General features: G+C 45.0%; 1 protein-coding gene across 12 annotated transcripts in view; it reads left to right on the top strand.

The window, feature by feature from the left end:
- The window catches only part of LOC132836039 (EVI5-like protein), a 313,206-nt gene that overhangs the window by 110,728 nt on the left and 179,088 nt on the right, over positions 1-23,390 (top strand). For all 12 annotated transcript variants that reach the window (XM_060855265.1, XM_060855263.1, XM_060855261.1 and 9 more), the window contains 5 exons: positions 4,937-5,099; positions 10,411-10,600; positions 12,781-13,005; positions 21,086-21,160; positions 22,124-22,249. In XM_060855265.1, coding sequence (XP_060711248.1) covers positions 4,972-5,099; positions 10,411-10,600; positions 12,781-13,005; positions 21,086-21,160; positions 22,124-22,249 — 744 coding nt within the window. In that variant the 5' untranslated portion in view covers positions 4,937-4,971. The remainder of the gene's footprint in view (positions 1-4,936; positions 5,100-10,410; positions 10,601-12,780; positions 13,006-21,085; positions 21,161-22,123; positions 22,250-23,390) is intronic.

Raw genomic sequence — 23,390 nt, 5'->3', positions numbered from 1 at the left:
TCTGTAATTTTATTTCATTTATTTTATTTATCATCTTAATTTTTTTTCCACTGTTCTGTACCTGTTATTTCTTGATTGTCTCACTTTCTCTCGCTCCCCACTCTCTCATCACCATTTTCTCTCCTCGTCCCCCTTTGCTCCCCTTCTCCCCTGTTTTCCATTTTGCCTCTGCTTCACCACCCCCCCCCCCCGTATATTGTCACACTGCACTGGCTTCAGCCTTGGTCACTCACAGCTCCTAATCTCCCTATAATCTCTCTGTGCACTGTCATTATCACCTCTTTATTGTTACCTTTGCTTCTGGAGCCATGACTCACCTTCTCTCAGCCTATTTCTCACTTTGTTTTAGCTTTGACAAAGGGTCAGTTAGACTTGAAACGTCAGCTCTTTTCTCTCCTTACAGATGCTGCCAGACCTGCTGAGATTTTCCGGCACTTTCTCTTTTGGTTTCAGATTCCAGCATCTGCAGTAATTTGTTTTTATCCTTGTAAATCTTGTCTTAACCCTTTCAAGTTTTGCAACATTCTACCGATAGGAAGGAGACCAGAATTGCACACACTATTCCAAAAGTGGCTTAACCAATGTCCTGTACAGCCAAACCATAACCTCCCAACTCCTGTACTCAATACTCTGACCAATAAAGGAAAGCATACCAAGCACCACCACTACCCTATCTACCTGCGACTCCACTTTCAAGGAGCTATGAACCTACACTCCAAGGTCTCTTTGTTCAGCAACACTCTCCAGGACCTTACCATTAAGTCCTGCTCTGATTTGCCTTTCCAAAATGCAGCACCTTATGTTTATCTAAATTAAACTCCATCTGTCACTCCTTGGGCCATTGGCCCATCTGATCAAGATCCCATTGTACTCTGAGGGAATCTTCTTCGCTGTCCACTATATCTCCAATTTTGGTGCCATCTGCAAACTTACTGACTATACCTGCTATGTTACCATCACTATTGACTCCAGGTTTCTTTGACCACCGCGATGCCACATCTTGTCAAATGCAGTCTTGAAGTTAAAGACACTCACTCAGCTCATCGACTTTCATCTTTCCCACATTAGAAGAGGGACTGTACTTCCTTATCTGCCATGTGCTTTGTGATGTCTGGTGTTTGTGAATGGTATCCTATAAATGTGCATCTTTATGTTCCATCGCCCTGAATCCTGGAGCTGGCTTTGAGCTTGAACCAGTTTCCTAGTTGCTCTGCACTGTGGATCACGCATCGCATTCTTCCAAAACAGCTGAAAGGACACACTGTTCCAGGCTTCACACTGTCATTAATCTGATGTACTGCCAGAGAACATTTAATATAAAGCACCAGAAAAAAAGTGGGACGTGGGTTGGTGTTATTAACCGAACATGCACCTCAAACTCTGCTCTGTTGAACTCAGCCCCATGTCTTGTGCAGTCACTGTGATACAACATGTCCCAGTGAGTAATGCAGTCACCTCTGTGGCCTTGCTTTCAATGTACAAACTATATTGCTTTCTGAGCTAGCTGGTGAAATATTGAAGTGTGAATATTTAATTTGTTTGAAACACTGTCTTGGGAATAATATGCAGTCGTCAGAAAGTCTCTTGGTTATGTCTCCTTCCCACGCATTTGGTTTCATTGTATAATAGAATCGCGAGTGTGGAAAGAGGCCTTTCAGCCAATCAACTCTGCACTGACCCTCGAAAGAGCGACCCACCTCACATCCCATAATCCCGCAAGGCATTTTTACCAAACCTGTACATCCCTTGACACTACAGGGCATTCAAGGATGGCCAATCCACCTAACCTGCACATGTATGGATGGTGGGAGGAAGCAAGAGCACCCGGCAGAAACACAAGCAGACACAGGGAGAATGTGCAAACTCCACACAGCCGGTCACTCGAGAGAAACTCCGATCTGGCAGCATCTGTGGAGGGAAACCATCTTAACCAATTTGCTGATTGGATTTTCCTTCATCCCTTCTCTCTCTCCTCCATCTCTTTTCCACCTCCACACTCCCATTTCATTCTTGATATGTGATTTAATATTATGCCCTCTGGTACTGCACTGACTCCCCAAAGGGAGTCGTTTACTCCTCCACTCACTGATCGATTGGATTCAGGAGAAAGTGAGGACTGCAGATGCTGGAGATCAGAGCTGAAAATGTGTTGCTGGAAAAGCACAGCAGGTCAGGCAGCATCCAAGGAGCAGGAGAATCGACGTTTCGGGCATGACCCCTTCTTCAGGAATCTGTTTCCTGAAGAAGGGCTCATGCCCGAAATGTCGACTCTACTGCCCCTTGATTGGATTAAACCTATTATCCTAACTGTTTCAAAATTTGACCCATTATTATCGGTTGAATCTTCGTGTCAATTCTTTGTAGTAATGTAATGTAGGGTCAACACAAACCATGCTGTAACGTTGTGATTTCTGTTCACAAACACCAAGATCCCCTTGCTGCTCCATAGTTCCTAGTTTTTTTTGCCAAGTTTCATTTCTACTATGGACTGCAACTATTTTGTATAAGCATTGATTAACAAAGCCATTCCCATGTTAGGAAATGGGTATTACTGGTTCCCTTTCGCTAAGCCCCTTTTTTAATGGTGTGGTGAACTGTGTAGTTACAAGCTCCTTGGGTGTCCCTGCTGTAAGTCCACAGTTTGCTGTCATGGTCTTTTAAGTTGCTACCTTTTTGTCAGTTTAACATGAGATGCATAACATACTCATTCAAGCCCATTTTATAAATGTGCTGTGTTTGTTCCACATTGGCTGCTTGTTTTGTGTACGCAGCTTTCCAGGTGAATGGAGTTAAGTGTAAATGAGAAATTATCATTCCTGAAGAAGGGCTTATGCACGAAACGTCAATTCTCCTGCTCCTTGGATGCTGCCTGACCTGCTGCGCTTTTCCAGCAACCCATTTTCAGCTCTGATCTCCAGCATCTGCAGTCCTCACCTTCTCCTGAGAGGAACACAGTAATTCAGGGGTTAGCACTGTGGCCTCGGCACCAGGGACTCAGTTTTAATGAGTCTTGGGTGATGTTGTGGAGTTGGCATGTTCTCCCTGTGTCTGCATGGGTTTCCCTCGGGTGATCCAGTTTCTTATCATAGTCCAAAGATGTACACGTTAGGTGGATTGGCTACACTAAATTGCCCTGTAGTGTCCAGGAATGTGCAAGTTATGTGGGTTAGCTATGGTAAATGTGGGGTTATGGGAGTAGGGTGGGGGGTGGAGCTGGATCTGGGTCAGTGCAGACTTGATGGGCTGAATGGCCCCTCTCCGTGCTGTTGGGATTTTGATTATCACAGTTATTCCATGTGGCTAGCCAAGTATTTATTGCCCGTCCTGTCCCGTCCCTAATTACTCTGGGGAAGTTAGTGATGAGAAACCTCTTGTCCTGCTGCTGTCCTTGGGATAAGGACACATTGTTGTTAAAGTTCAGGATTTTGACTTGGTGACAGTAAAAGATCAGTAGTTTCAGGAATGGTGTTTGGTTTGTTGGGGAATTTGCGAACACAATTCATCTGCTTATCTGAGCAAAGGTATATTGACAATGGAGGCAGCCCAGAGGAATTTCCCTCAGTTGGTGACAAGTTTTGAGTGATTTTTCCTGTGAGGAGAGATGAGTAGGTTGGGCCTGGACTCATTGGAGTTTAGAAGGACCAGAGACAACTTTATTGAAACATTCAGAATTGATAGGGGGAAATTGATGAGATTGGTCCGAGGCTCATCCACAAGAGGAAACTGTGTGTAATTTCCGAGTAAGGAATTACCCATTTAAATCGGATTAGGAGGATTTGTTTTTCCCCCTGCATTTACTGAATCTGTGGAATTCCTTACCGTAGAGGACTGCAGAGGCTGGGTTCAGTGAGTACAAGGTGAAGGTGCAGATTTTTAATGCTTAGGGGAATCGAGAGTATGGCAGGAAAAGTTGAGTTGAGGAATACCAGATCAGCCATGATCTCCTTGAATGACAGAGCAGATTCGATGGGCTGAATGGCCGACTTCTCCTATATCTTCTGATCTGAGGGGTATTCCTATGCATGTGTTATCCTTGCCCTTTGAGGTGATAAACGTCTTGAGCTGTCCTGGTGAGTTGCTGTACTGTTTCTTGTAGATGGTGTGCACTGCTGTTGCTGTGCTTTGGTGGACAGCAGCTGAAGACGTGGCTGCTTTGTTCTGAATGATGTCAAGTTCCTTGATTTGGTGCTGCACTCGTACGGCAAATGGGCAATTTTTCTATCACACTCTTGACTTGTGCCTCTGGATGATCAACTGTCAGGAGATGAGTTGTTCCCTGCTGAAGTTCTAGCCTCTGACCTGCTCAGAGAAAGAGCTTAAACTGGAAGCGACAAAAATATCTCATTTAAGCATCAGTGTAGCAGTTAATGAATAATGCCTGGCATTTTATACACTTAGACTGAGCAGCATTAATGTTACCTGAAAACAGAGGCTGTCAGTTTTGTGAATGATAGGTGCTGAAAAAATACTCAGCTCTTTATTCCAAGAAAACTTTATTCCAAGCGTTAAGCTAGTTGACTTTGCATGGTGTAGGTTGGGGAGTCCATGGGAATTGGATCATTTGATGATGATGTTGTTGATATCTGGGATCCCTCGTGTTCAGTACTCAAGAAAAAGTTGAGGAACCGAGTCGCAAAAGTTAAACTTCAATCGATACAACAATCCAGTCTGCCTGTGAACTCAGTGCTGCTTGAGAGACCTTGCCTTACACAGGTTGGCTGTGTTTTGCAACATCAAATTTAGTGAATGTTATTCTGAGGATAACACTGTGCAACACATGCCAATGTTATGTATTTGCCTTGTCTTTTCAAGAAGCCTATTAATTAAAGTAATTTTGGGATGATTTACATCTGCTTTGATTTGGTGCAAACCCTTGTAAAACTGCAGGTTAACTATGCTCATGTTGAGGTATCTCCTTCTCTCCTCGATCGTATAGATTTTGCTGCCAATCAGTGCGTTATCTTCTGATGGATGAAGACCCTAACGCTGCAAAGCCTTGTTCCCATGGCGAGTCCTGCCGTCAGTCCTGACTCCTCTTCCTCCGATAACCTCAGTCCAGATGAGCTGGAACTTCTAGCAAAGTTGGAGGAGCAAAACAGGTGTGGATCAGCAGCAGCAGCAGGACGCAACATGATGATACTGTCGTATGAGCTCGTTTAATACTGTCATTTAACCTGAACTCAAACTCTGCCAAATACTTGGTCAAGTATGTTGCTTGAGTCTTCACTTTAGTCAAGCTGCTGACTGGAAAGCATGGAATAAAGGGTGGTCTGATCACTTTATGGAGGCCTGTGTTTGGGGGGTTCGTTTCCTGGCCATGCTAGCTGCTTTGCTTGCTCTTGTGGTCAATACTATTTGCTTTGGTGCAGGATATTATGTGAAGTATCTTCCCTGTTTATAATTTTTGGCAGGCTTCCTGGAAGCTGACCATGCCAATAAAGGTGGGTTGCCCCACGACATGCAGTCATGGCCTCTGCTATCACGTCACTGTGTGCCATTCATGTTAAGGTTCACAAAGGATCATGAATTGCTTTTCATCAATTTGAAACATTCAAAGTCACTTTCCAATAATAAAACATCAGGGACTTTAAGATAGAAAGCAAAAATAAAATGTGAATGTCTTCCATTGTTTAATGGAAAATAATTGCTACTTTGCAGGAGAACTAGTTCATGTCAATAGCTTGCATGACAATCAAAGAAATGACCAGTGTGATTAGACTATTGGTCAGGCACTCCAGCATTTTTCTGTTCAAGCACAGAAAATATAGGTGAGAAACACGAAGGAAGAGATCGAGGTGTGGTTGCACTGGTGAAATGTATGCATGATTGGTTAATATTAACAAATATTTTGATTAGAGGCAGTATAGAAGGTGGTATTTTTGGGAGATGGATGGAGAACTGATAGTCAGTGAGATATGCAGTGACATCCTCCCATTTAGAACCTAGGATTAAACCTGTGCTGTACTTTTCTAATGTACCCCTCAACTCACTGCTATCCATGGGCATGTCCAGCAGGCGCTTAAATGTCCCCAGTGATTTTGCTTCCACCACCACAGCTGGCAACACATTCCATACATTCACAACTCTCTCCCTCCTCTCCAGAGAGAAAAGTCCGAGCTTATTCAACCTTCATAACGCAAGCGCTCCAGTCCAGGCAGCATCCTGGTAAACCTACTTTGCACCCTCTCCAAAGCCTCTGTATCTTTCCTATAGTAGGGTGACCAGAAATGGTCGCAATATTCCAAGTGTGGCCTTACCAGGGACTTGTAGAGCTGCAGCAAAACCTTGCGGCTCTTAAACTCGATCCCCCCGTTGATGAAGTCCAAAACACCGTATTAACAAAATGAGCAAATGTTTTTACCTGTTGCTCTGTGCTCATGAAATCCGTTCCTGTACTCAACTGAGCATTTTACAGCACCAGAACACCTCTGTAGACGGATAGTGGGACAGGTTTTGAATGAGTTGCTTTTGTTTTTAAAGTATCTGTATCTAACCAAACATAATCAAATGTCTTTATTCTTCTGTGGAATGTGGGCACGAAGGTCAGTGAACTGACTGTCTCATGAGTTCAGCACCTTCTAGGCCATACTAGTAAGGTTACCAGATTTTATTCCAATCTTTATCATAACTGACGATGGACAATTGATGTAGTTATATTGAGTGATAGTCATAAAGCACGTAAACAGACCCATCGGTCCAACAGACAACTCTGACCTGAACAGGAGACCCAGGTACCACCTCTGTAAGGCCATTAGCGATGAACAGGAGACCCAGGTACCACCTCTGTAAGGCCATTAGCAATGAACAGGAGACCCAGGTACCACCTCTGTAAGGCCATTAGCGATGCCAAAAGGCAATACTGCTCTAAACTCGAGATTCAAACCGGCCCCATGGATACCTGCTGTTTGTGGCAGAGCCTACTCTGTGTAGCAGGCTACAGAGTGAAGCAGAGCAGAATAACGGACACAAATGCATCCCTCCCTAATATGCTAAATACATTTTATGGTCATTTGGAACTGAAGGTCAATGAAAGTGTCATCCGCCCCACAGCGTTTGATGCACCCGTTCCTCAGTCAGCTCAGGCTTTTTGTGAGTGAACCCCAGAAAGTGACTGGCCTGGATGGGCATCGTGGCCTTGCATTCATATCTGCATGTACCAGCTGGCGAGGGTATATACTGACATCTTAACTTCTCAAAACTACAATCTGAAGTCCCCACCTGCTTCAACAAAACCACCTTCATTCTGCAGCTTGCCTTAACAATTACTGCCCAGTGACTCTGACCTCCATTATTACAAAGTGCTAAGAGAGCTTGGTCGTGGCCCATATCAGTGCAGCTTCCCAACCTGCCTTGATCCCTTTCATTTTGCCTACTGTCACAACAGGTCCATGACCGCCACCATCTCCATGGCCCACCGCCCATCCCTGGAACATCCGCATAACAAGGATACCTAACTGTTAACTACAGATCCTCCTTCAACACTCTCCTTCCAACCAAATTAATCTCCAAGCTCAGTGCCCTAGCTCTCTGCTCCAACCTATGCAACTGCATCTTCAACTTCCTGAGCTATGGGCAGTGATTAATGAGAATAGGCAACAGCAGCTCCTCCATGGGAATGCTCCACACAGTTGCATCCTTTACTATATACCCTGTACACATGACCCTGGCTGAATTCCGTCCTGACTCCACGTACAAGTTTGCTGGCGACATCATTGTTGGCTAAATCTCAAACAATATGAGACCAGTATCGATGAGAGCGAGTGTTTGGTGGCACAATGTAAAGACAACAAAACAATCTCCCCTTTAATGTCGGCAAAATAAAGTACTGATCATTGACTTCAGGAAGCAAGGTGGAGGCTGTGCCTCTATGTACATCAGTGGAGCGTCCAGTTCCTAGCAGTGATGATCACCCACGTTGATGCACTGGTCAAGAAACACAACAATGCCTCTAAGACCTCAGGAGGCTAAGGAAATTTGGCATGTCTAAAAACTCTTGCCTGCGCTCACCCCTAGGCCCTGGGGATGCAGTTCCTGAGTGCAGGAACACAGCTGCCATGCTTCAGTTGTATTAAAGACTGGTGAGACAGAATCTGAAGCATCGCGTGCCCCTTGTTGTGGGAAAGATGTACTTTTCATAGAGTCGTTAGTGCAGACCTCACCAAACTGATTGCTGGGAGGGTGGGACAGTGCTCTCAGGAGAGTTGAGGCAGCCAGGGCCTGTATTCTGAGGAGGTTAGAAGAATAAGATAATTTTAATAGAATCTTAAATCCTTAAAGGGAACGACGGAGTAGATGTGGAAAGGCCATGGGTCAGTGTTTTGAAACTGAAGAAGCATTTCTTCATCCACACTGGTTAATTCACTACACCCAGAGCTGTGGAGGCTTTGTCGCTGAGTATGTTCAAGAGTGAGATTGTTGGTTTTCACATATGGCAAACCTTTAAGTGGTACGGGGATAGTGCAGAAAAGTGTTCATTTGGAAGGTTACCACAATCTCATTGAATAGCAGAGTGGGTTTGAGGAGTTGACTTTATACCGCTGCTACTTAGTTCTAGGTATGGTCTTGTGTGTTTCTGAGATGTTCTATATAAATGTCACAATGAAAAGAACCTATCTGTGTCATGACCCGAGATGATCCTGTGTGTGAATGACCATCTGTCCATGTTGCTTACTGTTTTCCAATTGACAAGTGAACACTCAGTACAAAACATTGACTCTTAAAATTTAACTCCATTTAGATAATTTACCATTCTGTTCTTCTGCCCAAGATGTGTCACCTCACACTTATCCATATTAAACTCTATCTCTCAAATTTTGACCTATTTGACTAACCTAACCATATCCATTTGTAAATTTCTTCTTTTTATTGTAATTTACTTTCTGACCTATTTGGTTTCCGTACATTCTGTACCGCTTCCAAGTCATTAATATAGTTTGTAAATAGTCAGGCCTGAAGACTGAACTTTCTGGTACCCCTCTAGTTACAGTTTACCCATTTATCCCAAGGGCTCTGCCTAGTGTAGGTTAGCCAATCCTCTGTCCAACCTAACATGTTATCCCAACCCCACGTGATCGTAGCTTATATATTAACCTTTTTGTTAAACACCTTAACAAAGACTAGATATACTATATCTCCAGGATCCACATTATCCACTTTGTTTGTTAGGTCTTTGAAGAGCTCTCGCAAATTAGTCAAATCTGATTTACTCTTCATAAAACTATACTGATTCCGATGGGTTGTCTTTTAACTGTCTTGTTACTGTTCTCCTCATACAAGGGGTCCCCAGTTTATGAAGGTTTGATTTATAAATGTACACAATAAGATCTTAGAGCAGAAGTTAGGCCACTCAGCCCATCGTTTCTGTTCCACCATTCAGTCATGGCTGAAAACCGTGTGTTTATGAATGCGATCACACAGTGGATGCCCTTGGGCTAATACAGTTTTAAAGATCCTACATAGGAGCAAATGGACTTACAAACAGACTTCAGGATGGAGCCCATTCTCTTCTTGGGGGTAGCCTGTAATTAATTCCAACAGTTTCCCATTAACAAATGTTAAAGTGATTGGTCTACAGTTTCCTCCTTTCTCCCTGCCCCTAATCTTTTTCTTGAGCCCAGACACCCTGACACAGTGGGAGAAACACCACGGTGTCACAGGAAGCCTTTACGGTTAGTTTGTATTGTTGTCTTGTTTCTCCTTCCAAAGTGTGCTACTTTTGGGGAATAAGCATCAGTAAGTTGATGGAAGTGGCCCTGGAGCCAGTGCCACTGGCATTTAAGAAAATCTCACTGTTCTTGTGCCATTTCACACCCTGCCCCCACACTTTGTCTCTGCTCTCGCACTGCAGCCACTGTCTCCCTCCCATTCAGTGCCTTGCTCCTTCGTCCTTGGACGTGGTGAGCGGTGGGAGCAGGCAGGACAAGGTATTGGAGTGGGAAAGGGTTTTTAAAAAGAACCTGTGAAGGCCATGTTCCAAATTAATTCAGGAGATTAGGAGACAGTGATGGTGCCCTTCTGCTTTGATGCGATGTCAGTGGCTATGCAGCTGTGTGGGTCGTGTATACAGCCACCCCAAAACCCTTGGGTCTAACAATATAATGCAGTGCATCATAGTGGTGAGCCATGAAGGTTGAAATGGGTTGACTGAAGCCATGCAAAGATTTTGTCTGTGGTATGTTTGAGTGGGTATATCAGTAGGTGTCAATATTTATATCTCACGTTATTGTGGTTTCCTTAATTGCTGTTAGAGAGTTACAACATTCTTATTGAAGGGAGGAACCGTTGAGACTGCTGTGCCTGGTTCTGTAGTGAGGTAATCATTGACACGTTGTCTATATTTTACCAAGCGCTCTCATCCCATCAGAAGTCCGGATTCCTACTGCAAATGTCTCTCTAACTAACTTCCTCTAGGTTGCTGGAGGCTGACAGTAAGTCATTACGATCAGTGAATGGATCGCGGCGGAACAGCAGTGGCTCCCTCGTATCGAGCTCGTCAGCTTCGAGCAACTTGAGCCACTTGGAGGAGGACACCTGGATCCTGTGGGGCCGCCTCATCAATGAGTGGGAAGACGTGCGGAAAAAGAAAGAGAAACTGCTGAGGGTGAGTTACACAGGGAGGCTGACATTGCATGGCCAGTCAGCTAAAACAACAGGCCTTGCTTGATGTTCAAAGCTTGGTATTATCCAAGATATTGCAAGCCCTGATTGATTGGTCCACGTTCAACATTCACTCCCTCAGTCACTGATGTCGAGTGACAGCAGTGTGTGCCATTTGCAAGATGCAGTCCAACAAACACCTTAGAAATTCTCAACCTCCATCACCTACAAGAACAAGGGAACACTACCTGCTGCAAGCCACACGCTATCATGACTTGGATATTTGTTATTCTTTCACAATTGCTGGGTCCAAATCCTGGAGCTCCCTCCCTAATAGCACTGTGGGTGCATTTGCAGTGTATGGTCTTCAGCCCTTCAAGCAGAGCAGCTCACTGCATGTACCTTGAAGGCAAACTGGGTGGGCGAGAAATGCTGATCTAGCCACTAACACATCTATTCCCTGAATACACATGAGCATACAAACAATGAACAAAACTAGGCCATGAAGCCCTTCAATCCTGCTCTACCCTTCGGGAAAATCATGGCTGATCTGATTTTAACTGCAACTCTCACTCCTGCATAATAGCACTTATAATCGGTCATTTCCTTTCAGTCCTATCAAGCTAATTAGCTTCCATTAGATTCTAGGTAATTATGGTTCATGTTTATGGCTTCGCACATTTGGGTTTTTCTGTCATCCGGAAGAACCTGCCAATGATTTTGAAAACTTCCTCCTATTGATTCCATCCCAACATAACTTCCAAATCGGGTATGACTGTTCACAAAATTACAAATGTCAGTCTATTTCAGGACACTGCATGAAGTAGATACAGATGGTGTTCTGATCCCAGCTGATGTTATTAGGTGTCAAGTCGGATTCCAGATTGAAACCTAGCTTGATAGATCACGTTTTGATTTGGTTTAGTTTTAACGAAGTGCTCCCTCATTGAAACAGAAGCACAAAATGTTATAGCTGTTGCTTTAATAAAATACCATTATTATTAAGCAAAATGAAAATAGATTAAACCAAGCTATCAATTGATGTAAAAAGGATCCAAGCGTTTTAACACACAGTTAAAGTATAATCCCATTGATCCCAGAACACACCTTGTCAATTGTTACGAAACCCATTTGGTTCGCCAATGTCCCGATGGGAAGAAAATCTGATTGGCTTTGGCAGCGAGTAGGGTTGGGGTAAAGTATGGGGAAATTGCTTCACTTAACAATCAATGTAGCAAGTTAACAAGAAAGAGAAAAAAGAACTCCCTTTTAAACAGAATATCTAGGAATCTGACAGCTGTGTTCCAGTGCAGATAATGGGTTTGCCTTCACCTTTTGTTTGTGAGAGGAATTCTGAATTTGTGAATAACCATGTAGGATGAGCATCAGAGAAGGGACTTATTTCTTTGTAAGATTTTCATATAAAGCTGGGAATCCGGACTCTGTCAGCTTTAGCACACTACCTGCAGTACAGTAGTAATTGGCATCTATTTACCAATGTGCATTAGTCAGGTCACAGCTTTTACTCATCATCTTCCTGGTACACATTACCCGTTCCTGCAGTTTACCCAAACAGTATTGGTCTTACAGAGAGAGAGAGAGAGATTGATGCCTTTACTCTCTGGAGTTGAGATGAATGAGAGGTGATCTAATTGAGGGATATAGGATGTTAAAGGGAATTGACAGTTCCTCTTACAGACCAATCCAGAACAGAGGTTCTAGTTTTAGGATAAGTGGTAGCAAATTGCAAACATAGATGAGAAATTGCTTTCTCAAAGCATTGTGAATCAGTGGAATTAACTATTCCACATTGTGCAATGTCATAAAACATTGAATAAGTTTAAGGAGGTGGTAGACAGATTTTTAATTAGCAGTGGGATGATGGGTTATAGGGAGCAGGTAGGAAAGTGGAGATCAGCCATAATCATATCTTGGAGCAGAGCAGGTTCAGGCTCAATCACCCACCTCTACTCCTAGTTCAGATGTTTTTATTCTATCATTCTGTGATGCTCAATGTGGTGGTTTTGCCGATTTTTCTTGGTATCTGAATGACCTAGTTACCTTGACCAGGAGCAACAGGGCTTTTACAGCACATGAACTACTAGCCCAGCACAAGTTAGCCTTTTCAGATAGCAGAAGAAAAATTTGAATATGAGGATGAAAAAAGATCTTGTTTCTTTTCAGGAGCTTATACGAAAAGGAATTCCCCATCATTTCCGGGGAATTGTCTGGCAATTGCTGTGCAACGCGACTGATATGCCAGTGAAAAATCAGTATTCCGAACTGCTGAAGATGACCTCTCCCTGTGAGAAGTTAATCCGGAGAGACATTGCACGGACTTACCCAGAGCACGACTTCTTTAAAGGACAGGACAGTCTTGGCCAGGAGGTGCTCTTCAATGTGATGAAGGTGGGAGATGAAACTTAATTCCAACTCAGCACCTGATTGTTTCTCTTCAAATGTTCTCCTCTTTCCCTTGCTGAAGATTTGTTAACGCCATTCTAGATTATTCCAAATATCTTCTGGTCAGTGTCCTACCTTTTCATATTCCATAAACCTGAACTGATCTAATGCTGTGCTCATATCCAGATCTATACAGTTTTATTTTGATTCTTGGGCTTCAGTTGACTTGTTCCAAGAGTGCTTCAAATTTTAAATTCTGGCCAATGTTCAGCGACCTCACTCTGGTCTATCTCTGCATCCCAACTGTGGGATGAAGACATTGTCCAATGGACAGAAGACCCAGAGTAAAGAAAGATACCACCCCTTGAGAGATGCTAGAGCTGGAGTTAATCCCTACAAATTCAGCTGCCTTAGGCCCAAGCTCTGGAGTTCCCCTCTGCTCTATCTAACTCTTTGTTTACTGTATAAATGCAGTTTCTAAAACAACACTGCTGAGTTATGGAGATGTTTTGCTAGTGTCCAAATGTCTTATCATAGAATGGAGAATTAATTTGATTTCGAATGATATAATTGAAACTACATGGGGTGGGGGGTGGGGGGATATAATTGAAATATGCAGAATACTAATTGACCTGGACAGAGTCGATGTTGGGAAGATGTTTCCATTGGTTAGAGAAAGACTAGAACCCGAGGGCATACCCTGGAGTAAAGGGACGACCTTTTTAGAATGGAGATAAGTAGAAACTTCTTCAGCTAGAGAGTGGTGAATGTATGGAATTCATTGCCTCGGAGGGCTGTGGAGAGAGGCCAGGTCATTCAGGATATTTGAGACTGAGGTTCTTGGAGATCAAGGGTTACGGGGAGAAAGCAGGAGGTTGGGGTTGAGAAACCTATCAGCCATGATTTGAATGGTGGAGCAGACTCGATGGGCCGAATGGCCTAATTTCTGCTCCTATGTCTTATTGTCTAACTGACCCAACAGATGCACTCATCCTGCAGTGTGTCCATCCCTTCCTGTGGCTGGTGGTGCAGTGGCAGTTGTGTCTCACTCCACAACAGATTGGGGAACAGACTACCCTTTGTGCTCTTGTTAATTCTGACCTTCGATTATACTAGGTCTTGCTCATGAAGGATGTGTGAATTAGACTATTCTGTATTAACTTTAAAAACAACCTGGGCGCTCAGTTAACATTGACAGATTAAGTAAGTGGGAAAATCAGTGTGAGCAGATGGAGTTCAGTGTGGGTGACACGGAGAGGTCATCCACTTTGGAGCTGAAAAAGGATCAAACACTGCACACAATGATGAGGTAGGAATTGTGGAACAGCCAAAAGAAATCACCAAAAATTACTTGGAGTGCAAGAAGTAACTAAAAATTAAAACAATATTAGTCTTTGTTTCAGGGTTTGAGCGCAAGGAGTTGAAATTTGCATTACAACAAGAATGCAACTCTAAACTATTTTCAGTACTGCATTCAGATCTGCGTATTGTCCCTTAAAAGGTACATTGACCTTGGAGAGAGAGTGCGCTGCAGATCCCACAGAGGCAAGATTAGAGTGGTGCTGGAAAAGCACAGCAGGTCAGGCAGCATCCGAGGGGCAGGAACATCGACGTTTCAGGCAGAAGCCCTTCATCAGGATTGAGGATGGGCACCTCGGGGGTGGAAGAGATAAATGGGAGGGGGGTGTGTGGGGCTGGGGGGAAGGTAGCTGAGAGTGCATTAGGTGGATGGAGGTAGGATAAAGGTGATAGGTCAGAGAGGAGGATGGAGTGGATAGGTGGGAAGGAAGATGGACAGGTAATGAGGATGGTGCTGAGCTGGAAGGTTGGAACTGGGGGGAGGGGGTGGGGAAATGGGGAAACTGTTGAAGTCTACATTGATGCCCTGGTGTTGAAGTGTTCCGAGGCGGAAGATGAGGCGTTCTTCCTCCAGGCGTCGGGTGGTGAGGGAGTGGTGATGGAGGAAGCCCAGGACCTGTATGTCCTCGGTAGAGTGGAAGGGGGAGTTGAAATATTGGGACAAGGAGCGGTGAGGTTGATTGGTGCGGGTATTCTGGAGATGTTCCCCAAAGCGCTCTGTGAGGAGGCGTCCAGTCTCCCCAGTGTAGAGGAGACCGCATCAGGAGCAACAAATACAATAAATTACATTGGTGGATGTACAGTAAAACTTTGGATGTGGAAGGCTGCTTTGGGGCCTTGGATGGAGGGGAGGGTGAAGGTGTGGGCGTAGGTTTTGCAATTCCTGCGGTGGCAGGGGAAGGTGCCAGGACGGGAGGGTGGGTTGGGGGGTGCGGACCTGACCAGGTAGTGGCGGAGGGAATGGATAGTGGATTGGAGTGGGAGGGAAATATATCCCTGGTGGTGGGGTCTGTTGTAGGTGACGGAGGATGATGTGATGCATATTGAGGTTGATGGGTTGGAAGGTGAGGACCAGGGTGTTCTGTCCTTGTTACAGTTGGAGGAGTGAGTTTGAGGGCGGAGGTGCGGGACGTGGATGAGATGCATTGGAGTGCATTTTCAACTACATCGGAGGGGAAGTTGTGGCCTTTAAAGAAGGAGGCCATCTGGTGTGTTCTGTGGTGGAACTGGTCCTCCTGGGCGGAGGAATTGGGAATAGGGGATAGTATTTCCGCAGGAGGTAGGGTAGGAGAAGGTGTAATCCAGGTAGCTGTGGGAGTCGGTGAGTTTGTAGAAAATGTCTGCTGAGTCGGGCACTGTTGATGGAGATGGGGAGGTCCGAAGGGGAGTGAGGTGTCAGAGGTGGTCCGGGTGAATTTAAGGTCGGGGTGGAATGTGTTGGTGAGGTTGATGAACTGCTCAACCTCCTCGCGGGAGCACGAGGTGGCGCCAATGCAGTCATCAATGTAGTGGAGGAAAAAGTGGGGAATAGTACTGGTGTAACTACGGAAGATGGGCTGTTCTACATAGCCGACTGGGGCCGATATGGGTGCCCATGGCTGCCCCTTTGGTCTGGAGGGAGTGGGAGGATTCGAAGGAGAAATTGTTGAGAGTGAGAACCAGTTTGGCCAAATGAATGAGTGTGTCAGTGGAAGGGTACTGGTAGGAACGTCGGGAGAGGAAGAAACGGAGGGCTTGGAGGCCCTGGTCATGGTGGATGGAGGTGTAGAGGGATTGGATATCCATGGTGAAGATGAGACGTTGAGGGCTGGGGAGGAGGTGGAGGGCATGGGTGGTGTCTCGAACATATGTGGGGAGTTCCTGGACTCGGGGGGGAGGTGTGGGAAAGGACAGTGTCGCAGTAGGTAGAGATGAGTTCAGTGGGGCAGGAGCATGCTGAGACAATGGGTCGGCCAGGGTGGTCAGGCTTGTGGATCTTGGGAAGGAGGTAGAACCAGGCAGTGCGGGGTTCCCGGACTATGAGGTTGGAAGCTGTGGGGGGGAGATCTCCTGAGGTGATGAGGTTCTGTATGGTCTGGGAGATGACGGGTTGGTGATGGGGGGAGGGGTCATGGTCGAGGGGACAGTAGGAAGAGGTGTCCTCGAGTTGGTGTCTGGCTTCAGCAGTCTAGAGGTCAGTGCGCCAGATTACCACTGCACCCCCTTTATCCGCTGGCTTAATGGTGAGGTTGGGATTGGAGCAGAGGGATTGGAGGGCTGTGCGTTGTGAGGGTGAGAGGTTGGAATGGGGGAGGGGATAGACAGGTTGAGGCGGTTAATGTCTCAGCAGCAATTGGAAATGAAGAGGTCGAGGGCAGGTAATAGGCCAGCGCGGGGTGTCCAGGTGGATGCAGTGTGTTGGAGGTGGGCAAAGGGGTCCTCGGAAGGTGGGCGGGAATCCTGATTGTGAAAGCTCGGAGGCAGAAGAAGAATCATTCAATTCCCACAGAAGTACAGGGGAACAAATTACCAAACTGTGGTGGTTTTCACTTCATGATGAAATAAAAGTTCATCTAATTGTTTTCGGTCATGATTAAAGGAGTTATGAGATGGATGAAGGGGAACTTTTTCCCTTGGGGAGTTGAACACAAGGGGCAGAACTGTAAAATTAGGATTAGTGTATTCATTGACAGTGTGTGAAAGATGATCCCTTTCAGTGTGAACTAGGGCACGTTCCAGAGACCAAGATTAGCAAGTGCTCATTGGAACACAATTTAGGGGATTGGTTTTTGCCAGTAAAAAGAGAGGAGCGATGATTGGAGTTTGTTGAACTATTAAGCGCAAACACTTGTAGCAGGCACACTGCCTCTGCTGATATTATACAGATGACGAGTACTACAACGTTTGGGAGTAATACAAACAGTGAAGGATATCCAGCAGCATCTAAGGAAACACAGAAAGACTTTCCACTCCCCATTCTCCTCCTCATTCTCTCACTGCCAGACCTGTTGAGCAGGTCCTGTTTTTTATTTCAGATATCCAGCATTTTTGCTTTTTCTCGGTAGGAGGTGATACCAGGATACATTTCTTCGCAAAGAATAGTGAAAATCTGGAACTCTCCGCTGTCTTCTTTCCAACTCCTCCTCCTGCGCTCATGTGCCTGTTCTCTTTCCCCATTCACTCCACCTGGTAGTGAAGGTATAGATTTTTATCCAAGTAAAGCTAGTAAAAGGTGAGATCAAAAACGGGCAGCTCAGACTGTCGGTCCTCACTCAGGCAGGTTAGCGTCATCTCTGGGTAGGGGAAATCCTCGGCATATCGTATCCCTCAGTTCAATCCCCTCATTTAACTGGCAGCCTTCATTTCATTTTGCAGTACTCAGTAGGTCATTATTAAAATCCGACCACAACACTGTTCACAAGCAGAAACTGAGGCTTGAGGACCCAGTCCAGAAAATAGTGCAGTGTTGCTCTGAGGGGCTACTTACATTCTGTGGACTGGTTCATGTTTAAGGACTCAGCAGCTAACCTAACCAAGTGTGCTGCTACTATTGCAGCCTTGGTTAGGAAGTACACGGGTGACCGCATGCTGAAGAAATAAATCAGTGTTGTCTGATCGGAAACCACGATGAACCGGGAGATCCACTCCTCCTGAAGTCCAGGTCAGAGGTGTTCCTGACCTATCCAGGAAATCCAGGTCTGCCCTTCACAAGGCCATCAGAGACACCAAACTAAGTTTGAGGTGCAGACTAACTACCTGAACACATGGCTTACACATCATGGCTACAAATGACGTTCAACATATAATATATCCCTCCTTGGAGAGCTCAGGGCATTCTGTGCTTGCTTTGAACAAAGGCTCAGTGAAACACAGTCACCTGTACTCTCGGTCACTACCGCAGATGTTAGATCTGCTGCCTTCAAGGTGAACCCATGGAATGCGGCCTTCCCAGATGGATTCTTTTTAGCCATGCACTCTGATCCTGTGTGGGCCAGATGGCAGAAGTATTTGCAGACACCCTTAACCTCTCGTTGCTATGTTCTGAAGTCCCCATCTGCTTCAATAAGATCACCTTCATCCCAGTGCTACAGAAAAGCCATGCAGCATGCCTCAATGACTACCATCCAGTGTCTCTGACCTCTATAATTATGAGATGCTTTGAGAGGTTGGTCACTGTTAATGTCCACTCCAGCACCCAGATTACATCGATCCCTTGCAATTTGCCTCCCGGTGGAATGTGTCCATGGCACGCACCATCTCTCAGGCCCCACACTCCTCCCTGGAACATCCGGACAATAAGGATACCTATATCAGGCTCCCACGTATTGACTACACCTCTGCCTTCAACACCACTATTGCAAACAAACTCCTCTCCAAACTCGGGACCGAGGTCTCTGCTCTGCATCCCCCTGTCCCCCACCCCCATTCTCAAACAGACCACCATGAACACAGCCCAAACCAGCCTCCCATCTATTGACTCCGTCTATACTTCCTGCTGAAGGGGAAGAGGAACCAACATCGTCAAAGACCCATCCCACTCCGGTTATAGCTGGCAACACCTAATGATTTTCTTCCACACTGGTGCCCTGTAGAGGGTGTACTCCTTATACACACTCAACCATGTGGCTAAACTCTACACCAACTCCATTTAGAAATTTGCTGACAACACCACTGTTGTTGGTTGGCTCTGTTACAATGAGGTGGCATACAGGAAAGAAACTGAGTGTTTAATGGCATGGTGTGAAGGGATGACAATCTCTCCATCAATGTGAATAAAACGAGGGAGTGGAGGGCATGCCCCTGACTGCATCACTGATGCTGAAATGGATGGTCAATAGCATCAAGCTCCTGGGAATGACCATCACCAACAATTTGTCTTGGACCCACTCACGTTGACGCCACATTCAAGAAAGCATAGAAAAGCCTATCCTACTTCAGGAGACCAAGGAAATTTGGCATGTCCCTCCAGACACTTAGCAGTTTCTATCGGTGGATGCATCACAGTGTGGTATGACAACTGTTCTCCCCAGGACCAAAACAAACGACAGAGTTGTGAACACTGCACAGTCCAACACACAAACCAGCCTCCCATCGATACTTCGGGATGGAGCCAACATAATCACGGACACATCCCACTCTGGGATTACGCTGTTCCACCCTCTTCCAGAAGAGAGAAAAGTTTGTACACGCAAACAGACCGATTCAGGAACAGCTTCTTCCCTGCTGTTATCAGATTTTAGAATGGACCTCTTTAACATTAATATTGATCTCTCTCTGCAGTTTCTCGGCAGCTGTAACGTTGTAATCTGCACTGTTTACTATACAAGTGCATCAAAGTAACAGAACAATCTGTCTGTAAAGCATGTAACACACTGTACTATCTCAGTACACGTGACAGTAATAAATCAAATCGGATCATCCCTTCAGTGCCACCCCAGGGCAAAAACAGCTGCTATCTTGTGGGATGGCTCTCTAAAGGCTGCTGTACAGTAGTAACCCACCACATGAGGCTTATATACTCGCACCGTTGTGTATTTCCTGCACTGTTTCTTATTACTCCTGAACGTTATGTGCTGTGGCATGGCATATGTTTAAGTTATTAATGCAGTGCTGGGAAATGGGTGATAATGAAAGTGAGTACAGTAATACCCTGAGATTTAATTCAGGGTGGTGGTGTCATCTAAATCAAACCAGTTTCACATTTGGAGTGAACACGAGGCAAATGGCAGGAAACATATTCAATGCACAACACAGGAAGCAACTTTGAATTCATCCTTAAACATGAGGGTTTTCCTCATTTCTGTTTTATTCTCCTGTATGTTTTTATACCTGGATATGAATTACTTTGGGAATATCAAGTTGTGAATTTAATTCTGAAAGAAGTTGAGTTCAGTGAATTTTATTTGATAGCGATAAGTATTTCATTGAATTCCTCCAGTGTGCAAACAGGCCCTTCGGCCCAACAAGTCCCTGCCGATCCTCTACAGAATAACCCATTCAGACCCATTCCCCTACACTTACCCCTGACTAATGCACCTAACCTACATATCCATAAACACTATGGGCAGTTTAGCATGGCCAATTCACCTGACCCCCACATCTTTGGACTGTGGGAGGAAACCGGAGCAAACCCGCGCAGACACGGGGAGAACGTGCAAACTCCACACAGACAGTCGCCTGAGGCGGGAATTGAACCTGGATCGCTGGTGCTGAGAGGCAGCAGCGCTAACCACTGAGCCACAGTGCCACCCCACTAAGTTGTAGCTGATGTATATAAGTCTCACCCTCCAGGCTTAGCAGCATTCCATCAAGGGACGATTACTCCCTAGATTGTTTCACATATATACACCGTAATCTGATTGGCATATTTGCTTCCTGTGACAATACACTGGGTTGGGTGTTTGACTCAGCATGTTTTTATTGTAAGCTCATTGTTGATAATCACATCAACAGTTATCATGTAACAACCCCAGTGGTGAATTTCAGAGTCATAACCTGTAAGGTGAAACCTCATCGCTGTTCTTTTGACTTCCAGTATGGAGCATTCTCATTCATATGCACAGGTAGTGCTAGAAATTGAGGAAGACTTTGGATAAATTGGTTGTATCGACTGTTGGTTTGACAGGATAAAGTCTCCAATATGCCCTTTATTATGAAGAGGCAGTATGACTGCACTGCTGAGTCACCATGTAGTGTAAGTGTCAGAATGTTCTCCCAGGTTTGAGACTGTTCAGTTGCTTTGTTCCAGGCATACTCTTTGGTTGACCGTGAGGTTGGATATTGCCAAGGAAGTGCATTCATTGTGGGGCTGCTCCTCATGCAGGTGAGTGTGAATAACTTCTCTAACGATGTGGTCAACAATTGCTGTAAAACCTCCTGATGTGTCTTTAAAGAGTGCTGCTGTGAGGCTTTGCACAGAGCCTTGATAATACTTCCCCTGGTATCAGCTCTGCTAGCTCATCCTTTTATTTCAAATGTCTGCCGTACAAAAACCAGCCATAGTCCACATGGATGAAACTTGCTCGAGGCAGTATTAAGCCAGTGAGCACATCCCTGTCACTGTGTTTGGGTGTGATACAGACAGTCAGTATGTGTACTCCAATTAGACCATTGTGATCAAACAACCAGAATGCGAGAGAAGTTCAGCAGGCCTGACAGGATCGAGAGAGAGAGAGAGTGTTAATATTTCAATTCCAAGCATTAACTCCATACCTGACCAGCTGAATTTCTCTACAACAACTTTGTTGTTCCTCAAATCTCCAACATCTGAAATAGTTTGATTTTATATTTGTTTCCTGATAGCCTAAATTTTGTGGTGGTGTTATCCACAGCAGATACCCTGTAAAAGATGCTGTCCTGATCGCACTTTAAGAGAACAAATCCTGTAGAGACCAACCACTTATTAATTTATTGATTTTTTTCATCAAGTGTAATGGCCATGTATTTTGTTAGTCTTTTTAGATCTGATTCTCGGAGCCTGGTCGGTACTTCAGAGTTAAATCTTATAACAATCTTGCAGACATAGTAATCCAATTTTGAAATACCAGCTTCATAGCCTCAGGGAAAAGTTCAAACTGTACATTTGCTTCTCTCTGTTACTCTATCCCTTGATCCTTCCAAGGTTATTGTTTTATATCTCTTTATCTTTGACAGTCAATCTTTCTCAATAATACAAGTTCTTTATTGCCTTGTTGGATCTGATTGGGGCCACTGTTGAAACATCGTAACAATATTTGTACAACTTCTGAATGCCTCGTTTGCAGCAAACTTTGCTTTCTTTTAACAGATGCCCGAAGAAGAAGCGTTTTGTGTGTTTGTGCGTTTGATGCAAGAATATCGATTGCGAGAGCTCTTCAAGCCCAGTATGGCAGAGCTCGGGCTCTGCATCTACCAGTTTGAGTATTTAATCCAGGTAAGCAGCTGGCCAGTGCTTTGGGGAGAATTGTGTATGTGAAACTTTGGCTAAATTAAACATCACAAAAGCTTGGTCAAAAAGCTATCTTTTAGGGAGTAGGAGCAGGAGGGCAGGCAGAGTAGCGTAGGGATGGCATTCCAGAGCTTGGGATCAAAACCTGAGAAGGCACTGCTGCCATTGGGAATGTGTGCGGTTCCTGCCTGGCTCGGGAATTCAACCAGTGGATATCAGCTGTGTCTGCCCTTGATATAAAACACATCATCTTTTTCTCCCCTCTCAATCTGTTGAGTACCTTGTGTAAATCATTAATGCAATGCCTGTCGATGTGCTCAGTCCCATTGTCTTTGTTTTTCAGTAACTGTATAATGATGCTGATCGATGTTAGTCATTTCCCAGCTCCAAATTTAAACCAAATACCTTGTTTACCTGTGACAGGTCCATGTTAATCTTCACTGTCTCACCCTCCTCTCTGTTAGCATCCTGATCTGGACCATTTCCATTAAATAAGCATTGGCTCCTAAAACTAAAGGAGTCCGGTGCTGAAGCAGTGGCCTTGTGGTATTGTCACTGGGCTAGAAATCCAGAGGCCCAGGGGATTGGGTTTCAAAACCCAGCACCACAGATTAAATTTTGAAAACAATTTCCACAATCTGGATTTGTGAAATCCTTGGTGGTTGCCATAAAAAGTCCTTTTAGGAAAAGATACCGCCATGGTGGTCTAACCTTCATGTGACACCGCACCCATAACAATGTGGTTTATTGTTGCTTTTGCTGCTACAAGTCACTCAGTTGTGTTTAGCCACTAACAAGGAAAAAAGGAATGGAACCAGATAGGCATTACCGGAAATGACAATGGCAAACACATTGGCCCACTTGCCCACTGTAGGGATCTTTCGGCCCATCGAGTCTACACCAACTGGCTGAATAGCATTCAACCAGACCATCCCTACCCCACCCAAGCCAATCCCTGTAACCCTGCATTTCCCATGGCCAACCTATCTAGCCTGCACATCCCTGAACACTATGGGCAATTTAGCATGGCCTATCCACCCTCACCTGCACACCTTTGGACTGTGGGAGGAAACTGGGGCACCCCTGAAGGAAAGCACCCATCCCTGAAGAAGGGCTCATGCCCAAA

This window comes from Hemiscyllium ocellatum, chromosome 45, assembly GCF_020745735.1.
Source record: "Hemiscyllium ocellatum isolate sHemOce1 chromosome 45, sHemOce1.pat.X.cur, whole genome shotgun sequence".
In the NCBI taxonomy this organism is placed as follows: Eukaryota; Metazoa; Chordata; class Chondrichthyes; order Orectolobiformes; family Hemiscylliidae; genus Hemiscyllium; species Hemiscyllium ocellatum.
Note: the sequence above shows the minus strand (reverse complement) of the source record. Positions and strands in the feature narration are given on the sequence as shown.